Source organism: Typopeltis vanoorti, chromosome 9 (assembly GCF_054136105.1).
Source record: "Typopeltis vanoorti isolate ZY-2024b chromosome 9, IOZ_Tvanoo_1.0, whole genome shotgun sequence".
NCBI lineage: Eukaryota > Metazoa > Arthropoda > Arachnida > Uropygi > Thelyphonidae > Typopeltis > Typopeltis vanoorti.
The window spans coordinates 55,667,197-55,682,686 of NC_143557.1; the positions used below are offsets into that span (position 1 = coordinate 55,667,197).

General features: G+C 38.1%; 1 protein-coding gene across 1 annotated transcript in view; it reads right to left on the reverse strand.

The window, feature by feature from the left end:
* LOC150103059 (uncharacterized) overlaps positions 1 to 15,490 on the reverse strand; it is a 107,381-nt gene that overhangs the window by 3,229 nt on the left and 88,662 nt on the right. The window contains exon 6 of the mRNA XM_090398072.1: positions 15,287 to 15,420. Within this exon, the coding sequence (XP_090254198.1) occupies positions 15,287 to 15,420 (134 nt within the window). The remainder of the gene's footprint in view (positions 1 to 15,286; positions 15,421 to 15,490) is intronic.

The window sequence follows — 15,490 nt, forward strand, 5'->3', positions numbered from 1 at the left end:
AAGAGTTTGGGATTTGGTCAGAGCATCAGAGAATATGATTATGACTGAGATGTCATAGGTGAGAGTAACCATGTAGTCCTGACTTGGAGGATAAATAGGCATGTGGAAGTAAAACAGAAAGAATTTATGTGGAATTATAAGGGGCAGGCAACTACCACAGATGAAGAAAATAGCTTACAGCAGTAGAATGGATGACAGAATGTGAAGGAAGAGGGATCATTAGTGCATAGGAGATACTTAAGAAAAAGTTGATGACAGCAATCGCAGACTATATATCTTGAGTGAAGAAGATAAAGCAATTTGGAGTCAAATGGATGACTAGAGAAATTGCAGAAGAAAAAGAGATTATGGAAGACATATATATATAAAGAGAGAGATGGAGAGTAGTTGCATGTAGAATATAGGGCTGATTTGTAAGGAGTATTGTATTGTAAGTATTGTAAGGAGCGAAAAATTAGAATATCAGAGAAGACTGTCACTGCAATCCAAAGAGAATCCTAAGAATTTTTTTCACTATGTGGTGAGTAGGAAGAAAAATGATAGTGGACAGATTACTTTGCTGGACAGAGATGAGAATTGGGCGACCAAAGCAGATGATATACTTGAGCTATTTAATGATCACTTTATTAGAGTGCTAAATCCAGGTACAGAAGGCTTTATTCCTAAAAGGATAATCAGTGACAAAGTGTTAAAAGTAAAAGAAGAGGATGTATTCCAAATACTGACTATGCTAAATGTTAATATATCAGGGAGGCCTAGATGGAATTTCATTTCACCACGTGCTTTACAGGAATGTGCTAGATAACTAACTGTGACATTAGCTTGAATGTTTAATGAAAGTCTTGCAATGGGACACATTTCTGGAGAGTGGAAGAAGGTAAAATGGTACCATTGCATAAGAGTGGCAGTAGAATGGAGGTATCAAAGTATAGGACTGTTTGTATTTTTTCTGTTCTTATTAAGGTTTTGGAGAAATTGGTAAGAGTAATATTATTTATGTAGGCTAGCATGGATTTGTTAATGGCTGCTCTTGTTTTAGTAATCTGGTAACCTTTTATAATGGAGTAACAAGCAGAAGGCATACAATGTCATTTTTTTGGATCTTTCAAAAGCATTTGAGAGGGTGTAACATGACAAGTTGATTTTTAAATTGCAACATATGAGTTTGGATATCAGGTGTTAGTGGAATTGATTGACTCTCTGGTAGATCGAGAGTTGTATATGGAGCAGCAAAATTGGAGTGGGAAGGTTACAAGTGGAGTTCTACAGGGTTCGGTACTGGGATCATCATCATCATCAAATTCCTGATATATCCTCAAGGGGTGTACAAGATATGATAGTACTAGATGAAAAATTTACATCATTGCTAACTTACTATCTATAATTTTCCTCCAAATCAGTCTGTTATCTGTCAAGACTCCAATATTATCAGGTCTTATATTTCGGCCTTCTAAGGCACTTTTTACTGTATCAACCCACCTATACCTTCGTCTTACTCTGGGTCTTTTTCCTGCCAACTTGGCAGAGAACACTTGTTTTGCTAATCTTTCCTCTCCAATTCTGTTTAAGTGACCATACCATCTGAGATTAGCTCTAACAATACATTCCTGGATGCTGACAATGTCAAGTTCTTTCCTAACATCCTTGTTTTTAATATGTTATTGCCATTGATGCCATCTGTTCATGTCCCCTAATCTTTCTCAGGACTCTCATATCTGCAGTCTCTAGTCTTTGGTCAAGTGTTTTACTTTTAACCCAACTCTCAGATACATAAGTTAAAATTAGTTTGAACACTGTCTTGTATACAGCTAATGTAGAGTTTTGGCTATTTTCTCTCATATTCCATACAGTTGATGTCCTACCATATGAGTTTGGATACCAGCTTTGTTCATTTTGTTGTCTATTTCCATATTTAAATTACCATCTTCACTAAAAATCGTGCCTAAGAAGCTGAAATGTTTTACTTGTTCTATAGATTCTCCATTCACCGTGCAGTTGATATTTTCAATGTTTCTGCCTATTTTCATTGTCTTTCTCTTGTTATTGCTGACCTTCATACCATATCTATTACAACAGTTATTCAATTTAATCACGGAATCTTCCAGACTTCTTGTGGATTTATTTAGAAGTATAACATTATCTGTATAAAACGAAAGCTGAGATTAACATCACCAATTTTGATATCAGGTTTAATACCACTTTCCTTCATAATGTGATCCATATAAATAATGAATAACAGAGGGGATAATGTACATCCTTGTCTCACACCAGATTTAACATTAAACCATCTTCCTGTACTTCCTTCAATTCTAACTGTTTCAATTCTTACAATTCTTCAATTCTTACAACTCAAATAAAGACTAAGTATTGCTTGATATAATGTCCCATTGACACCATATAACTGTAGCATATTGAATAGTTTCTCTCTCTTGGCACCTTGTCATATGCCTTTTCCAAATCGACAAAACTTAAATACAGATCTTTGTTTATATTCCCATGATTTCTCCACTATTTGTCGTAAAGTGAAGATCTGATCCTGACAGCCTCTATTTGACCTGAATCCAGCTTGTTCTTCACCAAGATTTTCTTCCACAATTCTTCTCGACCGTTTCTCTGGTATACTTGCATATACTTTATTAGGAACACTTAGTAATGAAATACCTCTGTAATTCTCACATTCAGTTTTATTTCCCTTTTTATATATGGGTACTATGAGAGCTCTACTCCAATCATCTGGAATATGTGCCTCTGTCATGATAGGCATTCTGAACTATGCAGTGCAGCCATTGTAAGACTTTTATACCACCATACTTCAGCATTTATTATTATTATTATTATTAAACAAGACCTCATGGAGTCAAAGACTCATCTAGGGGGTCCTTTTATCTCACACACATCTCATCATACCGGGTCTTAAACACATTCAAACTACTTGCAGACACCACACTCTCAGGCAAGGCATTCCAATCATTCACAACTCTACACGAAAAAAACCTGCCTCTCACTCCCCTACTCACACCCTCTTTATACAGTTTCCAGGTATGACCTCTGGTTCTCCCCTGATCTCCCACTATTCTCTGTACAACTTCTCCACCATTGATCCTATAACAACCCCTCACCAACTTGTAGGTCTCTATCATATCTCCCCTCTTCCTTCTCTCCACTAGACTCTGCAAATTACATCTTTTCAATCTTTCCTCATACTCGACATTCCAGAGGTCAGAAACTACCTTAGTCAGTCGCCTTTGGACCCTTTCCAACATCTCTTCATCCTTCTGAAAACCAGGTGACCAAATCTGGGCACAATAGTCCATGTGTGGCCTAATCAAAGCCTTATACAATGGAACAAGAATCTCCCTACTTCTACACGTCAGTGTCCTCCTCATCATTCCCAGAAGTCTTTGTGTTGTCTTCACAATTTTGGCGATGTGTCCCCTAAATTTTAGATCCTTATCCACTATCACTCCCAGATCTCTTATTTCCTCTACTTCCAACAATATATTCTCACCAAGCATAAATTCTGCATCCCATCTTTGTTTTCCAAATTTTAAAACCTTACATTTGGCAACATTGAACTCGCATCCCCATTTGCTTGCCCAATCACTCAATTTATTCAAGTCTTCTTGCAAGGCCACAACATCTTCACTACTCTTTATGGTTCGTCCCAACTTTGCATCATCTGCAAACAACTGAATATCTCCATTCAAATCTTCGCCTATATCATTAATATACAAGTTAAATAGTAATGGCCCTAAAACAGATCCCTGAGGCACTCCACTAGTAACTTTCCTTTTCCTGGATATTGCACCCCCATACACAACTTGTTGATACCTATCAGATAGCCAGTCTCCAATCCAATGCACTAATCTAATATCCAACCCCATCTGCTCTAGTTTGACTGTCAACTTATCATGAGGTACTCTATCAAAAGCTTTTGCAAAATCCAAGTATATTACTGTGTATCCTTCTCCTCTGTCCATGGAAGCAGTCACTTTATTGTAATAAGTAAGTAGATTACTAAAACACGACCTCCCTTTAGCAAATCCATGCTGTCCATCAAAGATTATACCATTGTTGTCAACCCAACTCTGGATCCTAGTTCTCACAAGCTTCTCCAACAATTTAACCACAACACCTGACACACAGATAGGCCTATAGTTTGATGCTTGAGTTCGATCACCTCCTTTATGAAGTGGCACAATCTTGCCCTCCTTCCACTCTTTAGGGACTTGACCAAGTGCAAGACTCGTATTAAAAAAATACGTCAAGGCAGGTGTCAACTCTCTGGCACATTCCTTCAGAATACGCGGGGATATATTATCAAGTCCCACAGCCTTCTTTACATCTAGTTTACTCAACTCCCCAAACACCTCTTGCTCACTTACAGTCAGTCTCTCCTCCCCATCATCAACTGCTCTTAATCTCTCCATGAAGTCACATTCACAAGATTGAAAGATCTTTATGAACTGCTCATTAAGTATCTCCACCACACATTCTGCAATAGCTGTCTTTATACCATTTCCTCCAATCAATGTCATCCTTCCATAATCATTCTTTCTTTTGCTCGCTACATATCGAAAGAACTCCCTAGGATTCTTTTTAGCTTCATTAGCTAACTGCTGTTCATACCTCTCTTTAGCTACTCTCACCAACCAAGTCACTCTCCTTGCCTGGTCTTTGTAGAACTCATGAAATTGGTTACTTCCACTTCTCTTATGCTGCCTCCACAATGCCCTTTTTCTCTGTATTGCATGCTTAATCTCTTTATTCATCCATCTCACACCTAACTTATTTAACCTTCTCACCCGTGGTATACATTTAGACATTGCATCCACTAAATATTTTTTGAAAATCCCCCAAGCTGCATTGATCTCTTTTCCAGCTAACTCCTCTTTCCATGCTACACCTGCAAGCTGTCTCCTGAGCTCTTCATAATCACCCCACTTGTAGTTCCACATATACCCTTTTTTCACAGGGGTCCTTGCACTGCTGGCAACCACCCAAGTAATCACCTCATGGTCACTTTCACCAATTGGTGGATGATTTGATACCTCATTGATAATTACATCCTCCGATGAGATGACCAAATCCAAGACCCTTAATCCTCTTGTGCCCTCTGTTACATACTGTCTGAGGTAGTTATCCCTCAAAAACTCAAGAAACTCATTTTCTTTACTTCCAGTTGCTATCTCTTCATTCCAGTCTATATTGCCATAATTAAAATCACCCATAATGATCACCCTTTTCTTATTTGCTTGGCTTATTTGACTATACATTTCACTATCACCACCATCCACATTACCAGGTCTATAACAACATCCCACCAAGTATTTGATTCTATTCACCTCTATCTCACACCATACTGCCTCAAAACCACTGGCCCCATTTCCCTCTTGCATCTCTACCTTGTATGGACATAACTCTTTCTCTATCATCAATAGCACTCCCCCTCCCTTTTTACCCCTTCTATCCTCACGAAACACATCATACCTTTCCATCTCTATTCCTGTCAGGATGTCATCCTCATCTAACCATGTCTCACTTATTCCGACAATCTCTGGGTGCACAGACGCAAATAGTGCAACCATTTCATCCGCCTTGTTTCTTATACTTCTAGCATTGGTATACAAACACAACAACTCATTTCTGGATCTACAGCTCGTTCCACTGATACCACTCACTCGATGTGATCTCTCCATGCTGGACTGGGGCCATTTTCCTTTCTGCTTCTTCATTTTAGAACCCTTTGCAATTCCATCTGTTTCCTTTTGATTCCTGATCATCCCATTACCTTCCTGCATACACATTCTCTCACCTCCTCTTGGAGCATCCACCTTTCTCACGCTGTGTATCCCTGTCCACCCTGATCCTCGCCGTTTCCCTGCTCCTCTTGCACACCCATTCTCTCATTTTCTATACTCATACCACTCACTTCCACATTCATTTCCACTCCTTCAATCTCTCCTGTCTTACTCTCCTGCTCTTCCACATCACTCCCCTCTCGATCTGATTCATTCTCTCTATTCACTTCTCTACCTTCCAGCAGCAGTCTCTCCAAGCGACTCACACCATAACCACTCAAATGCAGTCCATCGCTCCCATACAGCTCACTTCGTCCCTCAAACTCATTCCACACATTAACAAACTGTACTCCCATCTCCTCACACATTTCAGCCAGAATATCATTCATAATCCTTGCTCTCTGCCTCATTTCACCACAATCATACCTAGGCAACACACTGACCACCCTTCCTGTCACACTATTCTCCTTTATCTTTCCAAGCAGTCTCCTGACATTTATTTTGACATACTCTTTGTTCTCTCTCAAATCATTCGTACCAATTAATACAATTAACTCTTTTGCTCGTTCCCGCCTCATATTCAATGCCTCAATCACTCTACTCATTTTACCGCCTGGAAAACATACCTTGTGCATTTTATCCTCTAGCACACCTTTAATAATGGAGTCGCCATACAACGCCACTCGCTTCTTTTGTTATCTCTTTCATGCCATCATGATTTATTTTAATAGTTTTGACCTGAATTCTCTTAATTTCATTCCGCATCCATTTCATTTCTTGCTTCATCCAATCCAATTCACCTTCTGAACCTCGCGACAAATTCACTCTATCATTAAATCTTTCTAACTTTCTAACTCTCGACCCCCTTTTCTCACTTTCCCTCTCATTCAACCTTCTTTGTTTCCGTACTTTCGGTCCAACATACGTCCAACTTTCACTATCATTCTTCTCACTTTCACTCTCACATATCGTTCTTTGTTTCCGTACTTTCGGACTAACATGCGTCCAACTTTCGCTATCATTCTATTCACTTTTACTGTCATTCATCTTTCTTTGGTTCAGTACTTTCGTTCCAACATGCGTCCAACTTTCGCCATCAGTCATTCTTTTTTCACTATCATTCATTCTTTCGATTTTTTTTACTTGCGATTTCTGCACCACGCCATTTCTACTTTCATTCGTTCTCTCAATTTCGTTTCTTTCTGCCTCACTTTCGTCCCTTTTAACATCCGTTACGGTTGTCAAATCGCTCTTTTTCTTTTTTTCTGATTTTTTAACCTTTTTTCGCCCGTCTTTCTCGCCATCCTCTTTCAAACGTGCACTCGCGACACAATCTGTACTAGCACTTTCTGTCATCAACTTCATATTCGCATTCATCAATTCCTCGTTCAGGTCACATTTCGCACACACCCTTCTTCCATCCGCACTAAACATCCACAAATCATTTATGTAGTCGAAGGAATACATATAACAGACCTCACACTTAACGAACCGACTGAAATCCAAATTAAAATCATGGAATGACAATGCCGCCGCCATTTTTTTTTCTCTGCAGGTTACTAGGTCTAATATTAACGTTTTCGTATTTAGTTTAAGCAAGAAAAAAAAAACCCACACTAATAATATCGGTAGCGTACAACGTTTACAGCCGCTCTTACTTAAACAATTACGCATATATACTTAATTATTCCTAGTAAAACTTATCTGAATCAGGAGCTCTTCAAAACACGTTCGTAGCGCTTGACCCACTAGCGCCCCCTCAATTTTCTGATCAAATTTCTGGTCGAATATCATCTGCTCCTGCTGTCTTTCCACATTTCAAGCCTTTGATGGCTTTTTCTACTTCAAGTATGGATATGTATTCCTGACTGCATGCCTGGTCAGTGTTTTTTATCACTGTGCTGTCATCACTGCTTGTTTCATTTAGCAAATTTTCAAAGTAATTACTCCATACTTCAAGGATATCTTTTTCTCCCGTTTTCATGTCACCTTTATCATCTCTAACTTCTTTTACAGCACTCTTTCCTCCATTCCTTAGCTTCTTCAACAACTTCCAGAATATGTTACCACCTTCTAGATATTTATTTTATGTGTTCTTGCCAAAATCCTCCCATGACTTTTCTTTAGCCAGTTTTACACAGTGCTTAGCTTTCTTACATTTGTCTCTGTATTCTCTAAGAGCACAAGCTGACTTATTTGCCAGGAACTTTTAATATGCTTTCTTCTTTTCCTTCACTGCCTCTTTAACTTCCTGTGTCCACCATGGAGTTCTGATTTTTCTATCCTTGCAGACAACCTCACCCGCATACCTCTCTGGCTGAATCAATCAGTGTTTTCTTCATGGCTTGCCACTGAATCTCCAAGGTTTGGTTCCTGTTCTCAAACTCTTTCTTTTCTTGGATAATATTTGTGTATTTTAGTCTACAGTTCACATCTGAGAGATGCTCAACTTTTATTTGCTTTAACACTTTCTTGGATGTTATTCTTTTCAATATGAAAATCCAATTTATCCTGCTCAAGACTAAATGGTGATTACTTCCAATTTCAAATCCTCTGATTTGAATTTGGAAGTAATTCCAATTTCTTCCTGCACCAGGAAGAAAGCATCACTATCAACAATAACACAGTCAATGAGATTTTTCTTATTCCTTGCCTCTTCTCTCCATGTGAATTTGTGCACATTTTTATGTTAGAACATAAAAGTGTTAGTAATAACCAGTCCATGTCCTGAGAAGAAATCCAACAAGTATTTGCCATTATTATTAGCCTTGCTCTTTTCTCCAAATTTTCCCAAAATATTTTTGTATGTCTGACAATCATTCTCTACTCTACTATTTAGATAACCAACAATAACCAACTTTTCATTTTTCATTTTATCAGTTGCTTTCTCTAAATCCTCAAAAAATTTCTCCATTTCTACCTTAGTAGAACCTTCTCTTGGACCATAGGCACGAATAAGTCTCATTGTCCAGTTTCCCATTCTCATATTTGCCCACATCACTCTACTTGAGACTGCATGCCATTCAAGAAGATTAGCCTCGTGTTTAGTGTTGCATACTATGGCTACTCGTTCTTTTCCTTGATTGTCATTGCCTGATATTACATTTTGTATTTATTGCTCAGAAAGATCTCACCAGTTTTTGCCTTTTTTGTTTCAGTCACCCCTATTATGTCGATTTGGTACTTATCCAATTTCTCAGCTAGCTCCATTTCTTTGCCATTCAGGCTTCCTATGTCGATAGTACCGATCTTGAACTGTGGTGATGTTGACTTGGGATGAGTTTTAAGATTTGTTCCAGTAGCTGACTTTTCGCTGTTTGCCATGGCTCCCTGGCGTAAACAATGGGGGGGGGGCCTTGTTTATCTGGGCGACACCCCAGCTAGCATAAAATTCTGTCATATTGTACCATCATTTGAAATTTTGGTTTAAGTCAATAAGAATACAATTTGGTCAGCTAAATCCCAAATTGCCAGCCCATCCTCGTCCGTTCAGTATCCAGGTAGATACCTAACAGGGTGTACCACGAGAAGGCGAGGATTGGACATTAGGTCAGAAGCCCTGGTCGGTTCTCTGCATTCCTTTAAAGGCTATGTGGAGGTCTTCTCTCAGTTACATAGCTTTGACCATTAAGCATCACGTACTGGGACCATTGCTGTTTAATCTTTATGTCAATGATACCATCACAGAACTACAGGGAATTTTGAGTTGTTTGCAGATGATGTGAAGCTTGGGAGGGTTGTTAGTAATAATGCTGATGTATTCGGTCTTCAAAAGAATTTGAATAGGCTGAAAAGATGTGTGCAAATGAATGAGTATGTCAGTTTAATGTAACTAAATGTAAGATTTTAAAATTTGGGATCCTCAGATAAAATGCTTCATACACACATGAAAGAAGTGGAAGAAACAAGGAATTTTGGGGTGATTGTGGATATAGATTTGATGTTCCAATGATATATATTGCAAAGGTTGTGAAGACATCTTAGAGAATTACTGCAATGTTAAGGAGGACATTAACCACAAGAGATAAAAGTGTGGTGGTCCCATTGTATAAATCTTTGATCAGAACACATATAAATTTCTGTGCTCTGATCTGGTCACTGGGATTTGAAGAGGATGAAGTAAACTTGGAGAGGATGCAGAGATGAATAACTAAAATGATATCATGACTGTACAGTGCTGATTATGAGGACAGACTGAAGGCATAAAGACTGCAGAGTTTAGTGGATAGAAGATAAAAGGGGATAGAAGATAAAAGGGGTGATATGGTCGAGCCATTTAAGCTGTTAATGTGTTGTTATTGTGTTAGCAGTGAGGAGATTTTTCATATGGTAGAACGAGAGGAAGGAGCAAGGGAAACCTGGAAACTAAAAAGAGAGTGGTGAGTAAAAGAGTAAGAAGTAAGTTTTTTACGTGGAGAGTGGTAGGAGCATGAAATGCATTGTCAAAGAGAGTGGTGAACGTGTAGACAGTAGATGAGTTTAAGAAGTGGTATGATAGACTTTGTGTTGACCTCCTACAATGAGTCTTATGACTACATAGAGATTAGGAAAATAATAATGATAAATTGTTTAAAACTATTCAGTAACATTTATGACCAACAGGAACAAATTATGTCTGGCTCTTTTTTTTTTATTATTTTTTTTTTTAGAAGTTTGATGTTTTCCATCATTGGAAATGATTAAACTTTTAAAGGCTAGTCATAAACCTTTGATTTCATAAATTTCCATCAGCCATTGACTGCTGAACTTTTCCATTGACTTAATTGGACCAAGTCTTCTGAGTAATGTTCAATAAGACCATCATCTTTCATCAGGAGGGAGAGACATATTTACAATAAATTTATTAGCAGTTTTTCTGTTTATCTTTAAAGTGTTACTCAATTCTGGAACAGAGACAAAAATGGAAGGTTTCTGTAAAATGGCTCCTGGTTCAGATAAGTTATTAACATTATTGTAAATAAGTGTGTGTTTATGTGTAAGAGCTGTAGTAGAAGTTATCCATTTGCAGTGTTTGGACTTGTTTGTTTAATCTTCCTATATGACTTCTAGGGATGGCCACATCCCTAGAAGTCATATAGGAAGATGATTGTCTTTAGGTGGAAGATGAATACAATTACCTGGTGTGAGACCACTGCCACACTTATTGGAGGCCTAAAGTGACTTGAAAAAAGTTCCATCTTTGGTCTCTAGAGCAGGGTTTTCATACTTTAAAAAATAAATGAAAAATACAAAAAATATATAAAATTTGATAAAAATAGGGAAAAAAATCTTTAGCCCACCCACGGTACAAAATGTACTATAGGGTTACAAAATAACCTTTCATGGGTGGGAACACCATAAAAAAAAAGTATATCCTCACCCCACTATATAAGATTTAATCAAGGCCATTACACAAAGAAACCATAACATCTTTATTTCTACATATCACTGTCCCACATTACTACCACAATCTGTTGTGATGTCCTCAGAAGGTTAATGATGTGTCTCTGAGTTTTAGGTCCTCGTCCACCATCACCAAAAGATCCCTTACTTCTACCTCCTGCAAGACAACCTCACCAACTGTATACTCTGCATCCTATTCTTGCACGTCAAACTTCAAAACTTTACACTTTGCAACATTAAACTGTACTCCACTCACACAGTCTATTCAAATACTTCTGTAAGGCCACAACATCTACTCTAAACTCTCCATTCTCTCCAAGTCTGCATCGTCTGCAAACACAACTACATAATCACCATTTAAACCTTTCTCAATATCATTAACATATAAGTTTAAAACAATGGTCCCAAAACAGACTCCAATGCATACCATTAGTTACTTTCCACTTCCTTATGTCATTAATTCCTTCTGCCTTATTAACATCAAGTTTACTTATTTCTCATGTACTTCCTTGCTCACTCGCCATCAGTCACTCCTTTACTCTCTATGCACTCAGAATCACAGTTCATCATCTTCAATGTTCCCTAATGTGCCAGATTCAACAGACTTAAATTGACATGGCCAAGTAATCTAGCTTCATAAAAACATAATTAAAGATAAGGCAGTTAGCCTTATATACAAAGTCTACAATGTCTGTAAATTGCAATATCTTCTCAAGTAATATGTCAAACTTGTGGCATGAAAAAGTCAAGTTTCTGGGAGGAATGACATTCTTTCCTCATAGCTTCTTATGCCATGGCACTCTCCAAGCCACCAAGTGAGGTTTTCATAATTGCAAGCTGCGTAGCTCCACATAAACCCTTTCTTGACTGAATTCCATGTTGAGCACCCTCCCAGAACAAGACTGCATGGTTACTTTCCCTGATTGGAGTTAGAGTTAATATTGTAGTTATGGATAGATCTTCTGATGCTATTACCAGATCCAATACTCCCAAATCCCCCTGATCCCCTGCACTACATGCCGTTTCAGGTAATTAACCCTTTGTATAAATCCAGTTTTTATCTTACCATGTGTCCTTTCCTCTTTTCAATCTATATCCCTATAATTCCCTATGATAACTGTTCTGCCTGCCCTCCTTGTGCAGGCAGAACAGTTATCTGGGAGAACTAATCTGCTAATGCATCTCTCTCTTCCTCTCTCACACTACTACTACTGTTTCCACTGCAAAGGGTTAATTACCTGAAACGGCATGTAGTGCAGGGGATCAGGGGGATTTGGGAGTATTGGATCTGGTAATAGCATCAGAAGATCTATCCATAACTACAATATTAACTCTAACTCCAATCCAGATAAGGTATGTTATCTGGGAGAACTAATCTGCTAATGCAACTCTCTCTTCCTCTCTCACACTACTACTACTGTTTCCACTGCAAAGCACTTCTGTCTCTTCAGTACCACTCTCCTGTTTTTTCCCTTCATCTCTTTCTTCTGATCTCTGGCATGCATCTCTCACTCACTCACTCACTCACTCACACACACACACACACACACACACACACACACACACACACACACACACACACACGCACGCACGCACGCACGCACGCACGCATGCGCGCACGCACACACACACACACCATACTTTCATCCAGTACACTCACTCCAAAGCCATTTAAATGCAACCCATCCCGCCTGTATAATTTCATTCTTTCCTCAAACACATGCCATACATCTACAAACTCCACTCCCTTCTTTTCACATAGCTCTGCTAGCATACCATTCATGATTTTGGCTCTCTATCGCAACTCATCATCATCATCATACCTGGGCAACACACTAACCTTTCCTACTACACTGTTATCTTTCACTCTTCTCAATAGTCTCCTGATATTCGTCCTCACATCCTTATCACATCCCACTTAGATCATTCATCCCTACAATCACAACTAATTCTCTTGCTAATTTCTTCCTCATGTCCAATGCCTTAATTATCATACTCATTCTCCTACCCAGATAGCATACCTTATGGACTCTGTCAGTAACTAGCCCTCTAATTATGGAGTCTCCATATACTGCTATCCTGGAGTCACTCTTCACTTTTTTTACTCTCATTCTGTTCTCTTGCACACTTTCATTAGTTTCCATTAGACATTTAACATCACTCCACATATTCTTAAGTTCATTTATCATTTCCAATAACTGTTTCATTAAATAGTACATTCTGACAATTTCACTCTCTATCTTGCCACCTCTCGACCTGCTACACTTTACTTCTCTTTCCTCATTCATACCTTCGTTTCTCTCACTTATCACTCATTTTCACTTCTACATCTTTGCGTTCTTTTACTTCCTCAGTTTCTCCAGCTTTCATTTCATTCCCATTTTTTGTAACTTTTATTGTAACTTTCGCTTCTACATCTTTGCATTCTTTTACTCCCTCAGTTTCTCTAGCTTTTGTTTCCGTTTCTTTCACGTACACCATCTATCTTTTCAGTCAGTTTCACATTCTTTGTATCATGGTCCAACAATATATTGAACTTCAAACAAATCCATACTTTCTCTCATCTCCTGTTCATTCTCTCTCTCTCTCTCTCTCTCTCTCTCCCCATAAAGACATCTCTTACACTCCACCATGCATACATATTGCACTCATGACATTGAATCAGTTTTGAAAAGTCAATGTCGCCAATGCTACTTGATTTTTGCGCTTGCCTAGTAGTATCGGCCGGAGCCCGGGTGATTGACCTCGTGACAGCCATTGTGTGATATTTAAAAAAGTTTAAAATCCTTTATGTCAAATCTCTCATCAAATACTATAGGGATATCACGAGATGCTACACTCCAAGCTTTACCATTGGTTTAGAGCATCTTTACAGGTAGTTTTTCCACTGAAAAGGAAAGAATTATATGTAGCAAGAAAATATATTCTTATTTTTATATTTATTTTACTCAAGATGAGCCAACATAATTTTCATCAAATATATTTTTATTTTTATATGCCATTTATTCAAAAATCAGTGACATAAGCAAGTTTGGTTTGCATGGCATTATAATCGAAGCAGCTAATGCTATGAGGCCAGTAGCGCATGCACACACACACACACATAATTTATAGACTAAAAATACCATTAGTTGTTAGAAGATGGTAGTGCAGAAATGGTGGATAGTTGTGTTGTGTGTAGATGGTGGACTGAATAGTGCAGACAGCAGGTTGTGTGGAGTGGAGTGTCCTCTTGCAAAGAGTTATGGATACCTTGGAGGGGTCACATAAGAGTAACAGTAATAAAGGTTGGTAATTTAGCTTAAATAAAAATTAATTATTGCCTGAAGTGCAAATTAGCATGTAAACCCATCACTATGATGGGTTTAGTGAGTTAGTGAGTAATTAGCATTACAGAATTAATTATCTCTCATCCCTTATTGTTTTACTATCTATACAAGCTTAGATCAGCTCATTATACAGCACTGAATACTGATGATGACTTTTTTTTTTATTAATATCTTTCTTTGAAATGTGGGTCTAGTGGTAAAACTATCTGTTCATTTCCCTGTTTTCTCAAAATTCTAATATCAATGGGTTCCGGCTTATGAGCAACTGTGTTTATTTTTGAACCAACTCCTTTTGGTAACAGGAGTTAAGTTTAATTATGGAGTGAATAAAAGAAAATCAGCAAATGAAATTAACAATAAAGACATATTTTGAGAATATGTCTTTATATCATACTAGGGGGGGTCTGCCCCCCCCCCCCCGATGCCTATGGTGCGCAAACCCCCCTGAGTTCCAGACTGGTAGGCCGGTTCTCCTTTGAATTCTGATGACTCGAATTTTGAAGACTCGAAAAGGGGGTTCCTCCCCCTCCTACGCCCAACCCCCCGAGTTCCGGACTGGTAGGTAGGTTCTCCTTGAATTCTGATGACTCCAATTTTGAAGACTCGACACTCAGGGTAGCCCCTGAGTTTCAAAACGTTTCAAATAACTTGACACAAAAACGTTACAAAAAAAGCATATCATTTTATATTAGAGAGTAGATATATCATAATAATTAATATGAAAAATTATAAAATTATAAATATCATTTAAAATATGTCAAAATTTTTCTATACCTGTCCTAACCCATCTTTCAAAGAACTAACTCCTAAAGAAACCATATCAGGGAGTAGAACTGCAATTTTCTTAATAATAGGAGTTGCAGAAGGTAAATCCAAGGATATGTGTGTCGCTAGGATAGTATTTGTATCTGAAATTTAAAAAAATAATAAAAGTGAATTATACACACCAGTCCTTGGCAACTTGTAACTGCAAAAATA